We start from the raw sequence: 23,333 nt of genomic DNA on the forward strand, positions 1-23,333 counted from the left end.
CCAAAATTCCATCCCCCAAAATTTCATCCCCCAAAATTCTCCCCAAAATTTCACCCCCATAATTCCCCCTCCCAGAATTCCACCCCAAAATTCCCCCCCAAAATTCCCCCCCAAAATTCCACCCCTCAAAATTCCACCCCCCAAAATTCCACCCCCCAAAATTTCACCCCAAAATTCCCCTCCCAAAATTCCACCCCCCAAAATTTCACCCCCCAAAATTTCACCCCAAAATTCCCGTCCAAAATTCCCCCCCCCAAAATTCCACCCCCCAAAATTCCACCCCCAAAATTCCACCCCCCAAAATTCCCCCCCCAAAATTCCACACCCCAAAATTCCCGCCCAAAATTCCATCCCCCAAAATTCCCCCCCAAAATTCCACCCCCCAAAATTCCAACCCCCAGAATTTCACCCCCAAAATTTCATCCCCCAAAATTCCACCCCCCAAAATTCCACCCCTCAAAATTCCACCCCCCAAAATTTCACCCCAAAATTCCCCCCGAAAATTCCACCCCAAAATTTCACCCCCAAAAATTCCACCCCAAAATTCCCCCTCCCAAAATTCCACCCCAAAATTCCACCCCCAAAATTCCACCCCACAAAATTCCCCCCCCATAATTTCACCCCAAAATTCCACCCCCCAAAATTAATCCCCAAAATTCCACCCCCAAAATTCCACCCCAAAATTCCACCGCCCAAAATTCCACTGCCCAAAATTTCACCCCCCAAAATTCCACCCCAAAATTTCACTCCCCAAAATTCCCCTCCATAATTTCACCCCAAAATTTCACCCCCCGAAATTTCACCCACCAAAATTCCACCCCAAAATTTCAGCCCCCAAAATTCCACCCCCAAAATTCCCCCTCAAAATTCCATCCCCCAAAATTCTCCCCCAAAATTTCACCCTCCAAAAATCCCCCCAAAATTTCACCCCCCAAATTCCACCCCAAAATTCCACCCCCCAAAATTTCACCCCCCAAAATTCCACCCCCCCAAATTCCACCCCCCAAAATTCCACCCCCAAATTCCACCCCACAAAATTCCACCCCATAATTTCACCCCAAATTCCCCCCCAAAATTCCACCCCCCAAAATTCCACCCCCCAAAATTTCACACCCCAAAATTCCCCCCCCCAAAATTCCACCCCAAAATTCCACCCACCCAAATTCCCCCCCCCAAAATTTCGCCCCCCAAAATTTCACCCCCCAAAATTCTCCCCCTCAAAATTCCACTCCCCAAAATTCCCCCTCCAAAATTCCACCCCCCAAAATTCCACCCCCCAAAATTCTACCCCCCAAAATTTCACCCCCCAAAATTCCACCCCCCAAAATTTCACCCCCCAAAATTTCACCCCCCAAATTTCACCCCCCAAAATTCCACCCCAAAATTCCCCCTAAAATTCCACCCCCCAAAATTCCACCCCAAAATTTCACCCAAAATTCCACCCCCAAAATTCCACCCCCCAAAATTCCACCCCAAAATTCCCCCGCAGAATTTCACCCCCCAAAATTTCACCCCCCAAAATTTCACCCCCCAAAATTCCACCCCAAAATTTCCCCCCAAAATTCCACCCCCAAAATTTCCCCCCAAAATTCCACCCCCAAAATTCCACCCCCCAAAATTTCACACCACAAAATTTCACTCCCCAAAATTTCACCCCCCAAAATTCCCCCCCCAAAATTCCACCCCCCAAAATTCCACCCCCCAAAATTCCACCCCCCAAAATTCCACCCCAAAATTCCACCCACCCAAATTCCCCCCCCCCGAAAATTTCACCCCCCAAATTTCACCCCCCAAAATTCCACCCCAAAATTCCACCCCCCAAAATTCTCCCCCAAAATTCCCCTCCCCAAAATTCCCCCCCATAATTTCACCTCCCAAAATTCCATCCCCCAAAATTCCACCCCCAAAATTCCACCCCCCAAAATTCCACCCCCAAAATTCCACCCCCGAAAATTCCACCCCCAAAATTCCACCCCCCAAAATTCCACCCCCCAAAATTCCACCCCCAAAATTCCACTCCCCAAAATTCCACCCCCCAAAATTCCCCCCCAAAATTCCACCCCCCAAAATTTCACCCCCCAAAATTCCCCCCCCCAAAATTCCCCCCCCCAAAATTCCACCCCAAAATTCCCCCCCAAAATTCCCCCCCATAATTTCACCCCAAAATTCCCCCCCCATAATTTCACCCCAAAATTCCACCCCCCAAAATTCCAACCCCCAAAATTTCGCCCCCCAAAATTCCCCCCTAAAATTCCACCCCCCAAAATTTCACCCCCCAAAATTCCATCCCCCAAAATTCCACCCCCAAAATTCCCCCCCAAAATTCCACCCCAAAATTCCACCCCCAAAATTCCACCCCCCAAAATTCCACCCCCCAAAATTCCACCCCCCAAAATTCCACCCCGAAAAAAATATCCCGGTGTGGGAAGAGGGAGAAATCCCCCCCCAAAAAGTATCCAAGTAAAGTTAAATAACAGGGGGAAAAAAGAAAAAAAATGCAAAAAAATTAAAAAATAAAGAAAAAAAAAACGGGGAAAAAAAAAGAAAAAAATAAAAAGAAGGGGAAAAAAAAAGTAGAAAAAAGAAAAAAAAGAAGGGGAAAAAAAGAGAAGAAATAAAAGGAAAAAAAAAAAAAGAAAAAAGAAGGGGAAAAAATAAAGAAAAAAAGAAGGAAAAAAAAAAAAGAAAAATAAAATAAAAAGATGTTTTTTTCCCAAACCTTTGGAGCCGTTGTTTTCCAACTGCCTCGAGTCCAAGGTTAAAGATAAAATCGGCCGGGAATTCGCGCCGGGAATGCGGGAATGTGAGACGGGAGCGGTGGGAAAAGGGGGATGGGAAAAATCCCAGCGGGAAAAAAAACCCAAAAAACCCCAAAAAACCCGGCCTGGAATCGGAGGGAATTCGGGGATTGGGGTGGGATTTTTGGGCATTATTGGGATTATTCAGGGTGGAAAAACTCCTCTGGAATCATCAGGGAATTCCAGGATTTGTGCCCTCCCCCCCTTCCTAAAATCCAGAGGGATTTGGGATTTGAAATCCCGCCGGGAATCGGGGCTGGAATCCCTTTCCAGGCAGGAATTTTTTCTGGGTATTTTCAGAATTCCAAGCCTCGAGGGTTCCACGGGGTTCTTGGGATCCTTGGGATCCCAAGTTGGGATTTTTTGGGAAGGATTTCTTCCCCAGGGAAGGTGGGGAGGAGCTGGGCTGGGAATTCCCAGAGAATTCCCTGAGAGAAGAGGGCCAAGGAAAGGTTGGAGCATCCTGGGATCGTGGAATTCCCGGAATCTGAGGATGCCAGGCTGCAGATCCCAGGGTTTTGGGGCACTTCCCACAATTCCAAGAATTCCCTGGATCGTGGAAGGTGTCGGGCATGGAATTGGGATGGGATTTAGGCTTCCATCTCGGAATTCCATGCCCCAAATCCCAGGGTTTTATGGCACTTCCCACAATTCCAGGAATTCCCTGGATCATGGAAAATGTGGGCTTGGAATGGGATGGGATTTAAGCTTCCATCTTGGAATTCCAGGCTCCAAATCGAATGAATTTATGGCACTTCCTGCAATTCCAAGAATTCCCTGGATCATGGAAAATATGGGGTTGGAATTGGGATGGGATTTAAGCTTCCATCCCGGAATTCCAGGCCCAAAATCCAATGAGTTTATGGCCCTTCCCACAATACCAAGAATTCCCTGGATCTTGGGAGGTGTGGGGTTGGAATTGGAATGGGATTTAGGCTTCCATCCCAGAATTCCATGCCTCATATCCCACGGTTTTGTGGCACTTCCCACAGTTCCAAAAATTCCCTGGATCTTGGGAGGTGTGGGGTTGGAATTGAGATGGGATTTAAGCTTCCATCCCGGAATTCCAGGGCTCAGATCCCAGGGTTTTATGGAACCTCCCACAATTCCAAAAATTCCCTGGATCATGGAAAATGTGTGGGATGGGATTTAAGCTTCCATCCCAGAATTCCAGGCCCCAAAATCCAGTGAGTTTTTGGCACTTCCCACAATTCCAAGAATTCCCTGGATCGTGGAAAGTGTCAGGACTGGAATGGGATGGGATTTAGGCTTCCATCCCAGAATTCCATGCCCCAAATCCCAGGGTTTTGTGGCCCTTCCCACAATTCCAAAAAATCCCTGGATCGTGGAAGGTGTCGGGGTTAGAATTAAGATGGGATTTAAGCTTCCTTCCCAGAATTCCAGGCCACAGATCCCAGGATTTTGTGGATTTGTGGCACTTCCCACAATTCCAGGAATTCCCCGGATCACCGGAACCCCCGGACGCGCCCCCGTTCCCGCTCCGCTCCGCACTCCGATCCAACTTTGGGAATGATTTATTAACCCCTTCCGGGAATTCCTGCCCTCAATCCATAGAAATCCACACCCAGCTCCGGCCATTCCCGGCTTTCGGCTCCACCTCCGGAACGTTCCGCCGGGAACGCCGATCTCACCGTCCCTGCGCGGATCCCAAATATTCCTCCAGCAGCATTCCCAGCTCCGAGTTCTGCCGCTGCAGCGCGATGGCCTCGGAAAAGAGCTCGGATCTCCGGGTCAGCACTTTGCTGGGAAAGGGAAGCCGGGAAAAATTCCATGAGAAATCCCTGGAATTGTCCCGGTGCTGCCCCCGATCCCAGCGGGAACTCACTGGTATTCCAAGAGCGCGGCTCCCAGCGCGTCCCAAAGTTTGAGTTTCCGCTGGGGAATGATGCGGGTCATGGCTTCCCAGTATTCCCCGTCCTTGGAATTGTCCCGCACGGCCTGGATTTCCTTGGGGGGGCCTTCGTCCCTGGGGAGGGAGAAGGAATCCTTGGGATGGAGGGGAAAACCTTGGGATGGAGGGGAAAACCTTGGGATGGAAAAGAAATCCATGGGATGGAGAGGAAAACCTTGGGATGGAGAGGAAACCCTTGGGATGGAAAAGAAATCCTTGGGATGGAGAGGAAAACCTTGGGATGGAAAACAAATCCTTGGGATGGAGAAGAAATCCTTAGGATGGAAAACAAATCCTTGGGATGGAGAGGAAATCCTTGGGATGGAGAACAAATCCTTGGGATGGAAAACAAATCCTTGGGACGGAGATCGAAAGCTTGGGATGGAGAGGAAACCTTTGGGATGAGGAATCAATCCTTGGGATGGAGAACAAATGCTTGGGATGGAGAACAAATCCTTGGGATGGAGAGGAAAACCTTGGGATGGAGGGGAAAACCTTGGGATGTGGAATCAATCCTTGGGATGGAGAACAAATCCTTGGGATGGAGGGGAAAACCTTGGGATGGAGTGGAAACCCTCGGGATGTGGAATGAATCCTTGGGATAGAGAACAAATCCTTGGGAACAATGGACAAATCTTTGTGATGGAGAACAAATCCTTGGGATGGAGAAAAAATCCTTGGGATGGAGAAAAAATCCTTGGGATGGAGTGGAAACCCTTGGGATGGAGAACAAACCAATGGGATGGAGAAGAAAACTTTGGAAATAGTGAAAAAATCCTTGGGAACAGTGGACAAATCTTTGGGATGGAGAACAAATTTTTGGGAAACAGAAAAAATTTTTGGGATGGAGATCAAAATCTTGGGATGGAGAACAAATCCTTGGGATGGAAAACAAATCCTTGGGATGGAGAGGAACCCTTGGGATGTGGAATCAATCCTTAGGATAGAGAACAAATCCTTGGGATGGAGAGGAAACCCTTGGGATGGAGGGGAAATCCTTAGGATGGAGGGGAAAACCTTGGGAAGGAGGGGAAACCCTTGGGATGGAAAAGAAATCCATGGGATGGAGAGAAAACCCTTGGGATGGAGAGAAAACCCTTGGGATGGAAAAGAAATCCTTGGGATGGAGAGGAAAAACTTGGGATGGAGAACAAACCAATGGGATGGAGAAGAAAACTTTGGAAATAGTGAAAAAATCCTTGGGAACAGTGGACAAATCTTTGGGATGGAGAACAAATTTTTGGGACGCAGAACAAATTTTTGGGATGGAGATCAAAATCTTGGGACGGAGAACAAATCCTTGGGATGGAAAACAAATCCTTGGGATGGAGAGGAACCATTGGGATGTGGAATCAATCCTTGGGATAAAGAACAAATCCTTGGGATGGAGAGGAAACCCTTGGGATGGAAAGGAAATCCTTGGGATGGAGTGGAAACCCTTGGGATGTGGAATCAATCCTTGGGATGGAGAACAAATAATTGGAATGTAGAGGAAACCCTTGGGATGGAAAGGAAATCCTTGGGATGTGGAATCAATCCTTGGGATGGAGAACAAATAATTGGAATGTAGAGGAAACCCTTGGGATGGAGAGGAAACCCTTGGGATGGAAAAGAAATCTTTGGGATGGAGAGGAAAACCTTGGGATGTGGAATTAATCCTTGGGATGGAAAAGAAATCCTTGGGAATAGAGAACAAATCCTTGGGATGAAGAAAAAAACCTTGGGATGAAGAACAAGTCTTAGGGATAAAGAACAAATCCTTGGCAACTGGGAATTCAGAATTGGGAAACAAATCCTTGGGATGCAGAACAAAATCTTGGGATGGAATGGAAACCCTTGGGATGTGGAATCAATCCTTGGGATGGAGAACGAATCCTTGGGAATAGAGAACAAATCCTTGGGATGGAGAGGAAACCCTTGGGATGGAGTGGAAACCCTTGGGATGGAAAACAAATCCTTGGGATGGAAAACAAATCCTTGGGATGTGGAAGGAACCCTTGGGATGGAATGGAAACCCTTGGGATGTGGAATCAATCCTTGGGATGGAGAACAAATCCCTGGGATGGCAAACAAATCCTTGGGATGGAGGGGAAACCCTTGGGATGGAGAACAAATCCTTGGGATGGCAAACAAATCCTTGGGATGGAGTGGAAACCCTCGGGATGTGGAATCAATCCTTGGGATAAATAATTGGAACAAATCCTTGGGATAGAGATCAAAAGCTTGAGATGGAGAGGAAACCCTTGGGGTGTGGAATGAATCCTTGGGATAGAGAACAAATCCTTGGGAAGGAGAGGAAAACCTTGGGATGTGGAATGAATCCTTGGGATGGAAAGGAAACCCTTGGGATGGAGGGGAAAACCTTGGGATGGAGAGGAAACCCTTGGGATGTGAAATCAATCCTTGGGATGGAGAGGAAATCCTTGGGATGGAGGGGAAATCCTTGGGATGGAGAGGAAACCCTTGGGATGTGAAATCAATCCTTGGGATGGAGAGGAAATCCTTAGGATGGAGAACGAATCCTTGGGATGGTGGGGAAAACCTTGGGATGGAGTGGAAACCCTTGGGATGTGGAATCAATCCTTGGGATGGAGAACAAATCCCTGGGATGGCAAACAAATCCTTGGGATGGAGAACAAATCCTTGGGATGGAGTGGAAACCCTCGGGATGTGGAATCAATCCTTGGGATGGAGAGGAACCTTTGGGATGGAGAGGAAAACCTTGGGATGGAGGGGAAAGCCTTGGGATGTAGAATAAATCCTTGGGATGGAGAACAAATCCTTGGGAATAGAGAACAAACCTTGGAATGGAGAACAAATCCTTGGGATAGAGTGGAAACCCTTGGGATGGAAAACAAATCCTTGGGATGGAAATCAAATCCTTGGGATGTGGAAGGAACCCTTGGGATGTGGAATCAATCCTTGGGATGGAGAGGAACCTTTGGAATAGAGAGGAAATCCTTGGGATGGATGGGAAGCCCTTGGGATGTAGAATCAATCCTTGGGATGGAGAACGAATCCTTGGGAATAGAGAACAAATCCTTGGGATGGAGAAAAAAACCTTGGGATGGAGAGGAAACCCTTGGGATGTGAAATCAATCCTTGGGATGGAGAGGAACCTTTGGGATGGAGGGGAAACGCTTGGGATGGAGAGGAAACCCTTGGGATGGAGGGGAAACCCTTGGGATGTAGAATCAATCCTTGGGATGGAGAAGGAATCCTTGGGAAGAGGAAAAAATCCTTGGGATGGAGAGGAACCCTTGGGATGGAGAACAAATCCTTGGGAATAATGGACAAATCTTTGGGATAGAGAACAAATCCTTGGCAATTGGGAATTCAAAATTGGGAAACAAATCCTTGGGATAGAGGAAAAACCTTTGGTATGAAGAACAAATCCTTGGGAATGAGAACAAATCTTTGGGATGGAGAAAAAAATCTTGGAATGGAGAACAAATCTTTGGGATGGAGAGCAAATCCTTGGCAATTGGGAATAGAAAAATTGGGAAACAAATCCTTGGGATGGAGAAAAAACCCTTGGGAATAGAGAACAAATCTTTGGGAATAATGGACAAATCTTTGGGATAGAGAACAAATCCTTGGGATGGAAAACAAATCTTTGGGATGGAGATGGAAAGCTTGGGATGGAGAGGAAACCTTTGGGATGTGGAATCAATCCTTGGGATGGAGAACGAATCCTTGGGAATAGCAAAAAAATCCTTGGGAACAGTGGACAAATCTTTGGGATGGAGAACAAATTTTTGGGATGGAGAGCAAAATCTTGGGATGGAGAACAAATCTTTGGGAATAGAGAACAAATCCTTGGCAATTGGGAATTCAAAATTGGGAAACAAATTCTTGGGATGGAGAACAAATCCTTGGGATGGAGAACAAATTTTTTGGGATGAAGAACAAGTCTTAGGGATAGAGAACAAATCTTTGTCAACTGGGAATTCAAAATTGGGAAACAAATCCTTGGGAAGGAGAACAAATCTTTGGGATGGAGAACAAATCCTTGGGATGGGGAACAAATCCTTGGGATGGAGAACAAATCTTTGGGAATAATGGACAAATATTTGGGATAGAAAACAAATCCTTGGCGCTTGGGAGTTCAAAATTGGGAAACAAATCCTGGGGATAGAGGAAAAACCCTTGGGATGGAGAACAAATCCTTGGGATAGAGAACAAATTCCTGGGATGGAGGAAAAAAACTTGGGATAGAGAAAAACCCCTTGGGAATAGAGAACAAATCTTTGGGATGGAAAAGAAATTCTTGGGATAGAGAAAAAACTCTTGGGATGGGGAAAAATCTTTGGGATGGAGAACAAATCCTTGGGATAGAGAACAAATTTTTGGGATGAAGAACAAGTCTTAGGGATGGAGAACAAATCCTTGGGATGGGGAAAAAACCCCTTGGGAATAGAGAACAAATCTCTGGGATGGAAAACAAATCCTTGGGATGGAAAACAAATCCTTGGGAAGGAGAACAAATCCTTGGGAAGGAGAACAAATCCATGGGATAGAGAACAAATATTTGGGATAGAGAACAAATCCTTGGGATGGAGAAAAAAACCTTGGGGTGGAGAACAAATCCTTGGGAATAGAGAACAAATTTTTGGGAATAATGGACAAATATTTGGTATAGACAACAAATCCTTGGCAATTGGGAATTCAAAATTGGGAAACAAATCCTTGGGAATGAGAACAAATCTTTGGGATGGAGAAAAATCTCTTGGAATGGATAACAAATCCCTGGGATGCAGAGCAAATCTTTGGGATAGAGAACAAACCCTTGGGAAGGAGAACAAATCCTTGGGATGGAGAACAAATCCTTGGGATGGAGAACAAATCTTTGGGAAGGAGAACAAATCCTTGGGATGGAGAACAAATCCTTGGGATGGAGAACAAATCTTTGGGATGAAGAACAAACCCTTGGGATGGAAAACAAATCCTTGGGAAGGAGACCAAACTCCATCTTTCCCTCCCTTCCCAACCCCTTCATCATCTCCTCCCTGCTTTATTCCCAGCCTTGGGAATCTCCTGCTCCCTCAGGGAAGCTTGGCAATCTCCTTCCCCAAGCAGCCCAACCCAGGAGCTCCCGGAACATTCCCTGGATCCCAGTTGGGCTCCATCCCATCCCATCCCCGTTCCCACCTCAGCTTGACAAATTCCTGCAGGAATTCCCTCAGGATGGTCAGGACGTGGTCGGTTTGGATGGACGGGATGAGAGCGGCCGGATCCCCCTGGGAACGGGATCCGCCCTTCCCTCTCTCCTCGGCCTCTCCCACCTGGCTGACCTGCAGGGAGGAAAAGCCGGGATGAGGAATTTTTCGGGATGAACGCGGCGTGGAATTCCGTCCTGAGAATTCTTGGGAATTCCAGGCTCTCCTCTCCGTGGTGATCCCGATCCTACCGGGATCTTGGGCGCGTTGTGGGATTCGTAATCCAGGAAAAAATCCACCAGGTCGCGCAGCTCGTCCTCGTCCTCGATGCGGAGGGCCTGGAAAAGCGGGAATTCTGTCAGGGATTCGGAATGGGGAGGGGGATTTTCCAGGAGAGGAGGGAATGCTGGAATTCTGGAAAATGTTGGATGAGGAAGGAAGGGAGGGGAGGGGTGGATGTGGGAAAACCGGGAATATCCGTGTGGGTGGGAAAGTCTGGGAAGAGGGTGGAGGAGAACTGGAGGTGTTTAAATCGTTGGGATGGGCTGGAGCTGGGAATCTGGGAATGATGGAATGTTCTGGGTGGGAAGGGACCTCACAGCTCATCCTGATCCATGGGCTGGGACACCGTCCATGATCCCAAACCTTGGACATTCCCAGGGGTCCAGGGATTCTCTGGGAATCCCAGCCCAGCCAGGAATTCCTTCCCAAGATCCCACAATCCCAGGCTCCCCTTTCCCACTGGAAGCCATTCCCTGCCTCCTGCCCCTCCAGCCCTTGCCCAAATCCCAGCTCTCCTTTCCCTCTGGAAAAGGCTCCGAGGATTCCCTGGATCCTTCCCTGATCCAGCTGCACATTCCCAGCTCTCCCGGCCTGGCATTGGATCCAGCCCCATCCCAACTCCTCCTTGGGAAGGAATTTCAGGATCCAGGGAATTCCCTGGGAATTGGGGACTCCAGGAAGGGTCTCCCTTCCCTTTTCCATCCCCCAATCCCATAAAAATCCCTCGGGGATGGATCCTGAGTGTCCTGGATCCCAGAATCCCGGAATGGTTCGGGATGGGATCCATGGAGCTTCCATCCCGTGATCCCAGGGACACTTCCCACCATCCCAGGGTGATCCAAACCCACCCTGGGGCACTGCCAGGGATCCAGGGATTCTCTGGGAATCCCAGCCCAGCCGGGAATTCCTTCCCAAGATCCCACAATCCCAAGCTCCCCTTTCCCACTGGAAGCCATTCCCTGCCTCCTGCCCTTCTCCATCCTTCATCCCAAATCCCAAATCCCAGCTCTCCTGGAGCCCCTTGAGGGATTCCCTGGATCCTTCCCTGACCCAGCTGAGCATTCCCAGCTCCACCTCCTCCTGGCCCTGAGCATTCCAACCCCAACAATCCCGGGAAATCCCATCCCAACCCAACCTCAAAGACGGATCGGAGCTGCCGGACGTCGTTCCTGGCTCCCACCACCTCCCGCAGCGGCTTTAGGAGTTTGTTTTCCAGCAGGAATCCCTTGGGAAAAGAAAAAAAAACCAGGAAGAAGGAACAGGGTGAGCATTCCCAGCCCTCATTCCAATGGGATCCACAAGTAAACCCAAAAAACCCCAAAAAAAACCCCAAAAAATCCCAAAATCCAGCCCCGCTCACCGACTCCTCGCTGACGACCTCCAGGATCCTCCGGAGGGTTTTCCTGGGAATGCCTGGCCGGGATGTGATGCTTTCCTCGATCCTTTCCTGGTTTTCCTTCCCTCCCTCGGCGCTCCTGGCTCCTTTCTTCTTACTCCTCCTCCCTTCCTGCTCCGGTTTTCCAGGTTTGATCCCTGGAAATCAGAGAGGGGAGTGAGAGCGAGATCCCAAAGCTGGAAAACGAAGCTGTTGGGATGAGAGATGCTTCCAGGAATTTGGAAAATGGGGAAAAAGGAGAAAAATTCCAAGGAGAACAACTCCAAGGAGAAAAATTGAAAGGAGAAAAATTGAAAGGAGAAAAATTCCAAGGAGAAAATCCCAAGGAGAAAAAGCCCAAAGGAGAAAAATTGAAAGGAGAAAAACCCCAAGGAGAAAAACTGCGAGAAAAATTGAAAGGAGAAAAACTCTAAGGAGAAGAATCCCAAAGAGAAAACCTCCAAGGAGAAAAATCCCAAGGAGAAAAATTCCAAGGAGAAAAATTGAAAGGAGAAAAATCCCAAGGATAAAAATCCCAAGGAGGAAAACCCCAAGGAGAAAAATTGAAAGGAGAAAAATTCCAAGGAGAAAAACTCCAAGGAGAAAAATCCCAAGGAGAAAAACTCCAAGGAGAAAAATTGAAAGGAGAAAAATTGAAAGGAGGAAAAACCCCAAGGAGAAAAACCCCAAAGAGAAAAATTGAAAGGAGAAATTTGAAAAGAGAAAAATTCAAAGGAGAAAACCCCAAGGAGAAAAACTCCAAGGACAAAAACCCCAAGCACAAAAACCCCAAGGACAAAAACCCCAAGGATAAAATCCCCAAGGAAAAAAACCCCAAGGATAAAATCCCCAAGAACAAAAACCCCAGGGAGAAAGATCCCAAAGAGAAAAACTCCAAGGAGAAAAACCCCAATGACAAAACCCCCAAGAACAAAACCCCCAAGGAGAAAAACCCCAATGACAAAAACCCCAATGACAAAAACTGCAAGGAGAAAAACCCTACGGATAAAATTCCCAAGGAGAAGAATTCCAAGGAGAAAAACCCCAAGAAGAAAAACCCCAAGGACAAAACCCCCAAGGACAAAAACCCCAAGGACAAAAACCCCAAGGACAAAACCCCCAAGAACAAAAACCCCAAGGACAGAAACCCCACAGATAAAATTCCCAAGGAGAAAAATCCCAAGGAGAAAAACTCCAAGGAGAAAAACCCCAAGGTGAAAAATTCCAAGGAGAAAAATCCCAAGGTGAAAAATTCCAAGGTGAAAAATTCCAAGGAGAAAAACCCCAAGAAGAAAAACCCCAAGAACAAAACCTCCAAGGACAAAAACCCCAAGGATAAAATTCCCAAGGAGAAGAATCCCAAGGAGATAAACTCAAAGGAGAAAAACCCCAAGGAGAAAAACCCCAAGGATAAAATTCCCAAGCACAAAAACCCCAAGCACAAAAACTCCAAGGAGAAAAACCCCAAGGATAAAATTCCCACGGAGAAGAATTCCAAGGAGAAAAACCCCAAGCACAAAAACCCCAAGGACAAAACCCCCAAGCACAAAAACCCCAAGGACAAAACCCCCAAGGATAAAATTCCCAAGGAGATAAAGGAGAAAAACCCCAAGGAGAAAAACCCCAAGGATAAAATTCCCAAGGATAAGAAATCCAAGGAGAAAAACCCCAAGGAGAAAAACCCCAAGGACAAAAGCCCCAAGGATAAAATTCCCAAGCACAAAAACCCCAAGCACAAAAACCCCAATGACAAAAACCCAAAGGACAAAACCCCCAAGGAGAAGAATTCCAAGGAGATAAAGGAGAAAAAACCCAAGGACAAAAACCCCAAGTATAAAACCCCCAGTGACAAAAACCCCAAGGACAAAAACCCCAAGGACAAACACCCCAAGCACAAAACCCCTAAGGACAAAAACCCCACACATAAAATTCCCAAGGAGAAAAATCCCAAGGAGAAAAACTCCAAGGAGAAAAACCCCAAGGTGAAAAATTCCAAGGAGAAAAACCCCAAGGACAAAAACCCCAAGAAGAAAAACCCCAAGAAGAAAAACCCCAAGGACAAAAACTGCAAGGATAAAAACCCTACGGATAAAATTCCCAAGGAGAAGAATTCCAAGGAGAAAAACCCCAAGGAGAAAAACCCCAATCACAAAAACCCCAAGGACAAAAACCCCAAGGACAAAAACCCCAAGCACAAAAACCCCAAGCACAAAAACCCCACGGATAAAATTCCCATGGAGAAGAATTCCAAGGAGAAAAACCCCAAGCACAAAAACCCCAATGACAAAACCCCCAAGCACAAAAACCCCAAGAACAAAAACCCCAAGGAGAAGAATCCCAAGGAGATAAAGGAGAAAAACCCCAAGGACAAAAACTCCAAGGACAAAACCCCCAAGGAGAAGAATTCCAAGGAGATAAAGGAGAAAAACCCCATGGATAAAATTCCCAAGGAGAAGAATTCCAAGGAGAAAAACCCCAAGAACAAAACCCCCAAGCACAAAAACCCCAAGGACAAAAGCCCCAAGCACAAAAACCCCAAGCACAAAAACCCCAAGGACAAAAGCCCCAAGAACAAAAACCCCAAGCACAAAAACCCCAAGGACAAAACCCCCAAGAAGAAAAACCCCAAGGAGAAAAATCCCAAAGAGAAAAACTCCAAGGACAAAAACCCCAAGGACAAAAACCCCAAGGAGAAAAACTTGAAGGAGAAAAACTTGAAGGAGAAAAATCCCAAGGATAAAATTCCCAAGGAGAAAAATTCCAAGGAGAGAAACTCCAAGGACAAAAACCCCAAGGAGAAAAATCCCAATGACAAAAACCCCAAGGACAAAAACCCCAAGGAGAAGAATTCCAAGGAGATAAAGGAGAAAACCCCCAAGGACAAAAACCCCAAGGATAAAATTCCCAAGGAGAAGAATTCCAAGGAGATAAAGGAGAAAAACCCCAAGGAGAAAAACCCCAAGAACAAAACCCCCAATGACAAAAACCCCAAGCACAAAAACCCCAAGCACAAAAACCCCAAGAACAAAAACCCCACAGATAAAATTCCCAAGGAGAAAAATCCCAAGTTGAAAAATTCCAAGGTGAAAAATTCCAAGGAGAAAAACCCCAAGAAGAAAAACCCCAAGCACAAAAACCCCAAGGATAAAATACCCAAAAAGAAGAATTCCAAGGACAAAAACCCCCAAGCACAAAAACCCCAATGACAAAAACCCCAAGAACAAAAACCCCAAGCACAAAAACTCCAAGGACAAAAACCCCAAGGAGAAGAATCCCAAAGAGATAAAGGAGAAAAACCCCAAGGACAAAAACCCCAAGGACAAAACCCCCAAGGAGAAGAATCCCAAGGAGATAAAGGAGAAAAACCCCAATGACAAAAACCCCAAGAACAAAAACCCCAATGACAAAAACCCAAAGAACAAAACCCCCAAGGAGAAGAATTCCAAGGAGATAAAGGACAAAAACCCCAAGGCCAAATCCCCCGGATCCCACCTTCCAGCAGCTGTGCCGCCAGCTCCATGGCCTCGCGTTTCTCCTGGCGCCGCCCCAGGGGTCCCACGTTGTCCATGAACCACAGCTGCGGCTCCTGCCAGGCCGTGCCCAGCTGCTGCACGTGCAGCAGGCGGTCGGCATCCAGAACCTTCCGGATCAGCGCCTTGGCTTCCTCCTCGTTGACGATCCAGACCTGCCGGAAGCGCTCGGCGCTGCTGCGCATCAGCTGCCTGAGGGGGAAAAATGGGGATTTTTAAAAAATGATTTTGAAAAGTTGAAGAGTTTTTGGTTGGGAAAATAGCAGTAGAATGGGTTGGGAAAGTAGTAAAAAAATTGTTGTGGAAATGGTAAAAAAATTGGTTATGAAAATAGTAAAAAATGGTTGTGAAAATAGTAAAAAATGGATGTGAAAATAACAATAAAATGGGTTGGGAAAATAGTAAAAAAATTATCATGGAAATAGTAAAATTTGGTTATGGAAACAGTAAAAAAATTGGTTGTGAAAATAGTAAAAAAATGGTTGTGAAAATAGCAAAAAATGGGTTGGGCAAATAGTAAAAAATTGGTTATGGAAATAGTAAAAAAAGGGTTGTGAAAATAGTAAAAATTGGTTGTGAAAATAGTAAAAAATGGTTGTGGAAATAGTAAAAAATACGTTCTGGAAATAGTAAGAAATGGTTGTGAAAATCCATCAGCTGCCTGAGGGGGAAAAATGGGGAAAAATTGGGGGTTTTTAAAAAATGATTTTGAAAAGTTGAAGAGTTTTTGGTTGGGAAAATAGCAATAGAATGGGTTGGGAAAAGAGTAAAAAAATTGTTGTGGAAATGGTAAAAAAATTGGTTATGGAAAAAGCAATAAAATGGGTTGGGAAAGTAGTAAAAGAATTATTATGGAAATAGTAAAAAAAGGATTGTGAAAATAGTAAAAAAATTGGTTATGGAAATAGTAAAAAAAATCAAATTATTTCATATATTCATATATTATAGATTATGTGTTATATATTCATTGCATATAATATATAATATATAATATATAATATATAATATATAATATATAATATATAATATATAATATATAATATATAATATATAATATATAATATATAATATATAATATGTTATATTATAATATGAACATATAATATATTATATGTTCACTATATATTATATATCAATATATATTTCATATATTCATATATAGATGAAATATATGTATTGTATATATTATATATTATATATCATATATTCATTACACATTATATATAAATATATTATTTCATATATTATATATTCTATATCACATATGATATATTCTATATTCTATATTCTATATTCTATATTCTATATTCTATATTCATTATATATTATGTATGAATATATTATCTCATATATTCATATAATTTAATATATTAATATAATATAGAATATATGCTATATATATTCCTTGCATTTATTCTATATTCTATATTCTATATTCTATATTCTATATTCTATATTCATTACATATTATATATTAATATATTATCTCATATATTCATATCTTATAGTTGATATATATTCATTGTATATATGATATATTACATATTCATTGCATGTATTATACATTATATACCATATATTCACCAATTATTTCATACATTATATATTTCATACATTATATATTATATATTAATTATAGATTATAGATTATATATTCATTCTATATGATGTATGAATATATTATTTAATATTCATATTATTTAAGATATTAATATATTATAGATTATATGCTATATATTCCTTGCATATATTCTATATTCTATATTCTATATTCATTACATATTATATATGAATATATTATCTCATATATTCATATCTTATAGTTGATATATTATATATTCAATTTATAGATATGATATATTACATATTCATTGCATGTATTATACATTATATATCATATATTCACCTATTATTTCATACATTATATATTTCATACATTATATATTATATATTAATTATAGATTATAGATTATATATTCATTCTATATGATGTATGAATATATTATTTAATATATTCATATTATTTAATATATCAATATATTATAGATTATATGTTATATATTCCTTGCATATATTCTATATTCTATATTCTATATTCTATATTCTATATTCTATATTCATTACATATTATATATTAATATATTATCTCATATATTCATATCTTATAGTTGATATATTATATATTCAATTTATATATATGATATATTACATATTCATTGCATGTATTATACATTATATACCATATATTCACCTATTATTTCATACATTATATATTTCATACATTATATATTATATATTAATTATAGATTATAGATTATATATTCATTCTATGATGTATGAATACATTATTTAATATATTCATATTATTTAATATATCAATATATTATAGATTATATGTTATATATTCCTTGCATATATTCTATATTCTACATTCTATATTCTATATTCTATATTCATTACATATTATATATTAATATATTATCTCATATATTCATATATTATAGTTGATATATTATATATTCAATTTATATATATGATATATAACATATTCATTGCATGTATTATACATTATATATCATATATTCACCTATTATTTCATACATTATATATTTCATATATTATATATTATATATTAATTATAGATTATAGATTATAGATTATATATTCATTCTATATGATGTATGAATATATTATTTAATATATTCATATTATTTAATATATTAATATATTATAGATTATATGTTATATATTCCTTGCATATATTCTATATTCTATATTCTACATTCTATATTAATTACATATTATATATGAATATATTATCTCATATATTCATATCTTATAGTTGATATATTATATATTCAATTTATCGATATGATATATTACATATTCATTGCATGCATTATACATTATATATCATATATTCACCTATTATTTCATACATTATATATTATATATTAATTATAGATTATAGATTATAGATTATATATTCATTCTATATGATGTATGAATATATTATTTAATATATTCATATTATTTAATATATCAATTTATTATAGATTATATGTTAGATATTCCTTGCATTTATTCTATATTCATTACATATTATATATTAATTTATTATGTCATATATTCATCTTATAGTTGATATATTATATATTCATTGTATATATGATATATTACATAGTCATTGCATGTATTATACATTATATACCATATATTCACCTATTATTTCATACATTATATATTATATATTAATTATAGATTATAGATTATAGATTCATTCTATGTGATGTATGAATATATTATTTAATATTCATATTATTTAATATATTAATATATTATAGATTATATGTTCGATATTCCTTGCATTTATTCTATATTCATTAAATATTATATATTAATATATTATCTCATATATTCATATATTATAGTTGATATATTATATATTCAATTTATATATATGATATATTACATATTCATTACATGCATTATACATTATATACCATATATTCACCTATTATTTCATACATTATATATTTCATACATTATATATTATATATTAATTATAGATTACAGATTATAGATTATATATTCATTCTATATGATGTATGAATATATTATTTAATATATTCATATTATTTAATATATCAATATATTATAGATTATATGTTATATATTCCTTGCATATATTCTATATTCTATATTCTATATTCTATATTCTATATTCTATATTCTATATTCTATATTCATTACATATTTTATATTAATATATTATCTCACATATTCATATATTCTAGTTGCTATATTATATATTCAATTTATAGATATGATATATTACATATTCATTGCATGCATTATACATTATATACCAAATATTCACCTATTATTTCATACATCCATTTTCATACATTATAATTTCATATCTCTCATTATTCATATTATATCACATTTCATATTAATATTTCCCAACACCCAGCCACAAAACTCTCATTTTTCACACCAAAAGGATCCCGAAGGAATCGGATCCCATCCCGGAATCTCCTCGGGGGGTCAGGTCGGAATTCCCAGCGGAATTCCCAGCGGAATTCCCAGCGGAATTCCCAGCGTTCCCCACCTCATGCGGTCGCGCGTCTCCTGGAACTGCCCCTCCACGCGCTCCAGCTCCGACTCCAGGCTCTGCTTCTCCTCCTGGAATTTCGCCTCCTGCTTGGCCATCCTCACCCTCAGCACCTCCAGGGTGGTCCGGAATCTGGGAAGGCAACGGGAGCGCGGATTTGGGGACGCTCCGGGATGGGAGAGGATTCGGAAGGGGAGGTGTAGGTGAGACAGGGGAGAGGAAGAGCGTAAGAGAGCGAACGTAAGAGAGTGAGAGCGTAAGAGAGTGAAGGTAAGAGAGTAAGAGCGTCAGAGAGTGAACATAAGAGAGTGAGAGCGTAAGAGAGCGAACGTAAGAGAGTGAGAGCGTAAGAGAGCGAACGTAAGAGAGTGAGAGCGTAAGAGAGCGAACGTAACAGAGCGAACGTAAGAGAGTGAGAGTGTAAGAGAGCGAACGTAAGAGAGTGAACGTAAGAGAGTAAGAGCGTAAGAGAGCAAATGCAAGAGAGTGAGAGCATAAGAGAGCGAACGTAAGAGAGAAAGAGAGTAAGAGAGCGAACGTAAGAGAGTGAGAGCATCAGAGAGCGAGAGCGAAAGAGAGCGAACGTAAGAGAGTAAGACCGTAAGAGAGTGAACGTAAGAGAGAAAGAGCGTAAGAGAGCGAACGTAACAGCAAGGGTGTACGAGAGCGAACGTAAGAGAGTGAGAGCGTAAGAGAGCAAACGTAAGAGCAAGAGTGTAAGAGAGCGAGAGTGTAAGAGAGTGAACCTAAGAGAGTAAGTGAGTAAGAGAGCGAACGTAAGAGAGTAAGGGCGTAAGAGAGCGAACGTAAGAGAGCGAACGTAAGAGAGTAAGAGAGTAAGAGAGCGAACGTAAGAGAGTGAGAGCGTAAGAGAGAGAACGTAAGAGCAAGGGCGTAAGAGAGCGAACGTAAGAGAGTGAGAGCGTAAGAGAGCGAACGTAAGAGAGTGAGAGCGTAAGAGAGAGAACGTAAGAGAGTAAGAGAGTAAGAGAGTGAATGTAAGAGAGTAAGAGGGTATAAGAGTAAGAGAGTAAGAGCATAAGAGAGCGAACGTAAGAGAGCGAACGTAAGAGAGTAAGGGCATAAGAGAGCAAACGTAAGAGAGTGAGAGCGTAAGAGAGTGAATGTAACAGAGTGAGAGCGTAAGAGAGCGAACGTAAGAGCAAGGGCGTAAGAGTGCGAACGTAAGAGAGTGAACGTAAGAGAGTAAGAGCGTAAGAGAGTGAACGTAAGAGAGTAAGAGCGTAAGAGAGCGAACGTAAGAGAGTGAAAGTGTAAGAGAGGGAACGTAAGAGAGTAAGAGCGTAAGAGAGCGAACGTAAGAGAGTAAGAGCGTAAGAGAGTGAATGTAAGAGAGGAAGAGCGTAAGAGAGCGAACGTAAGAGAGAGAGAGCGTAAGAGAGCGAACGTAAGAGAGTCAGAGCGTAAGAGAGTGAACGTAAGAGAGTGAGAGCGTAAGAGAGCGAACGTAAGAGAGTGAGAGCGTAAGAGAGCGAACGTAAGAGAGTAAGAGGGTAAGAGAGTGAATGTAAGAGAGTGAGAGCGTAAGAGAGCGAATGTAAGAGAGTGAGAGCGTAAGAGAGGGAACGTAAGAGAGTGAGAGCGTAAGAGAGCGAACGTAAGAGAGTGAGAGCGTAGGAGAGGGAACGTAAGAGAGTGAGAGCGTAAGAGAGCGAACGTAAGAGAGCGAACGTAAGAGAGTGAGAGAGCGAACATAAGAGAGTGAGAGCGTAAGAGAGCGAACGTAAGAGAGTGAGAGCGTAAGAGAGTAAGAGTGTAAGAGAGTAAGAGCGTAAGAGCAAGGACGCAAGAGAGTGAGAGCGTAAGAGAGCGAACGTAAGAGAGTGAGAGCGTAAGAGAGCGAACGTAAGAGAGTGAGAGCGTAAGAGAGGGAACGTAAGAGAGTGAGAGCGTAAGAGAGCGAACGTAAGAGAGTGAGAGCGTAAGAGAGCGAACGTAAGAGAGTGAGAGTGTAAGAGAGCGAACGTAAGAGAGTAAGAGCGTAAGAGAGCGAACGTAAGAGAGTGAGAGCGTAAGAGAGCGAACGTAAGAGAGCGAACGTAAGAGAGCGAACGTAAGAGAGTGAATGTAAGAGAGTGAGAGCGTAAGAGAGTGAACGTAAGAGAGCGAACGTAAGAGAGCGAATGTAAGAGAGTAAGGGTGTAAGAGAGCGAACCTAAGAGAGTGAGAGCGTAAGAGAGCGAACGTAAGAGAGGAAGAGCGTAAGAGAGCGAACGTAAGAGAGTAAGGCCGTAAGAGAGTGAATGTAAGAGAGTGAGAGCGTAAGAGAGGGAACGTAAGAGAGTGAGAGCGTAAGAGAGCGAACGTAAGAGAGTAAAAGTGTAAGAGAGTAACAGCGTAAGAGAGTAAGAGCGTAAGAGAGCAAAGGTAAGAGAGTAAGAGCGTAAGAGAGTGAGAGCGTAAGAGAGCGAGAGCGTAAGAGAGTGAGAGCGTAAGAGAGCGAGAGCGTAAGAGAGTGAGAGCGTAAGAGAGCGAACGTAAGAGAGCGAACGTAAGAGAGCAAGGGCGTAAGAGAGCGAACGTAAGAGCAAGAGTGTAAGAGAGCGAGAGCGTAAGAGAGTGAACCTAAGAGAGTAAGTAAGAGAGCGAACGTAAGAGAGTAAGAGCGTAAGAGAGCGAACGTAAGAGAGTAAGAGCGTAAAGGAGCGACCGTAAGAGAGCGAACGTAAGAGAGCGAACGTAAGAGAGCAAGGGCGTAAGAGAGCGAACGTAAGAGAGTAAGAGCGTAAGAGAGCGAATGCAAGAGAGCGAATATAAGAGAGTGAGAGCATAAGAGAGTGAACGTAAGAGAGTAAGAGAGTAAGAGAGCGAATGTGAGAGCGAACGTAAGAGAGCGAAGGTAAGAGAGTGAGAGCGTAAGAGAGCGAACGTAAGAGAGTAAGAGTGTAAGGGAGAGAACGTAAGAGAGTGAGAGCGTAAGAGAGCGAACGTAAGAGCAAGGGCATAAGAGAGCGAACGTAAGAGAGTGAGAGCGTAAGAGAGTGAATATAAGAGAGTAAGAGGGTATAAGAGTAAGAGAGTAAGAGCATAAGAGAGCGAACGTAAGAGAGCGAACGTAAGAGAGTAAGAGTGTAAGGGAGAGAACGTAAGAGAGTAAGAGCGTAAGAGAGTGAATGTAACAGAGTGAGAGCGTAAGAGAGTGAACGTAAGAGAGTGAGAGGGTAAAAGAGTAAGAGAGTAAGGGCGAAGAGAGCGAACGTAAGAGAGCAAGGGTGTAAGAAAGCGAATGTAAGAGAGTGAACGTAAGAGCGAACGTAAGAGAGCGAAGTTCCCGTTCCAATACAATAAATCATCTTCTGTGTTGCATATTCTGATTCTCACTAACCCATCCAGTACAACACACAAATCCTATAGCATTTACATACAGACTATAGAAATCACTACATTGCCATATTGTGCTACATTTTAAACCCTAAAATTTCCTCTTGGGACCCCTTCTGCCAAGCCTGCAGGGTCTGCTCTGCCCCTTGGAGCTGTCTGCGAACAGAGGGTGTTGTTCCATCCAAAGGGGATCCCCTTCAGCCGGCCACACCATTATTTTCCCGTTGTTCAGTAACTGAGGGATCTCAAAGCTTTCATTTCAATCTCTCTTATAGTTTCCATATTCTCAAAATCTTTTGCCAGGCAATCATATTTGTAAGGTTTTCCTGTTTCATCTTCCCCGACAGGGATGGGAGGAGGGGATTCCCGGGACGGGATTTACCGGCTGATTTTGCGCTTCTGCAGGGAGCGGAGGGTGGAGTTCTCCACGTCCAGCTGCCGCAGCACGTCCAGGTTGTACTCCAGCTTCACCTGGTTCAGGTGGTAAAGGCCCTTCATCTGGCGCAGCTTCCGCTCCAGGTGCTGCCATTCCGTGTTGGGAAAGAAAAAAGGATCATAAAGAATTCCAGGGAAATTCCATATAGGAAAAAAAAAACCACAAAAAATTCCATGGGGAAAAGCCCACAGAGATTTCCATGGAAATTCCATATGGGAAAAAATACCCACAAATAATTCCATGGAAATTCCATGGGGAAAAAAACACACCAAGAATTCCATGGGAATTCCATAGGGGGAAAAAACACACCAAGAATTCCATGGGAATTCCATAGGGGGAAAAACAAACAAAGAAGTCCATGGGCAAAAAAAACCCCACAGAG

General features: G+C 42.3%; 1 protein-coding gene across 1 annotated transcript in view; it reads right to left on the reverse strand.

The window, feature by feature from the left end:
- Window positions 1–4,446: 4,446 nt before the first annotated feature.
- The window catches only part of DRC1 (dynein regulatory complex subunit 1), a gene marked incomplete at both ends in the record, with an annotated part of 38,294 nt that continues 19,407 nt past the window's right edge, over window positions 4,447–23,333 (reverse strand). The window contains 9 exons of the mRNA XM_084201648.1: window positions 4,447–4,561; window positions 4,645–4,785; window positions 9,862–10,004; window positions 10,121–10,207; window positions 11,287–11,376; window positions 11,512–11,684; window positions 15,019–15,248; window positions 19,171–19,305; window positions 22,898–23,037. Coding sequence (XP_084057774.1) covers window positions 4,447–4,561; window positions 4,645–4,785; window positions 9,862–10,004; window positions 10,121–10,207; window positions 11,287–11,376; window positions 11,512–11,684; window positions 15,019–15,248; window positions 19,171–19,305; window positions 22,898–23,037 — 1,254 coding nt within the window. The remainder of the gene's footprint in view (window positions 4,562–4,644; window positions 4,786–9,861; window positions 10,005–10,120; window positions 10,208–11,286; window positions 11,377–11,511; window positions 11,685–15,018; window positions 15,249–19,170; window positions 19,306–22,897; window positions 23,038–23,333) is intronic.

This window comes from Fringilla coelebs (genome assembly GCF_963513975.1).
Source record: "Fringilla coelebs genome assembly, chromosome: 3".
NCBI classification, from domain to species: domain Eukaryota; kingdom Metazoa; phylum Chordata; class Aves; order Passeriformes; family Fringillidae; genus Fringilla; species Fringilla coelebs.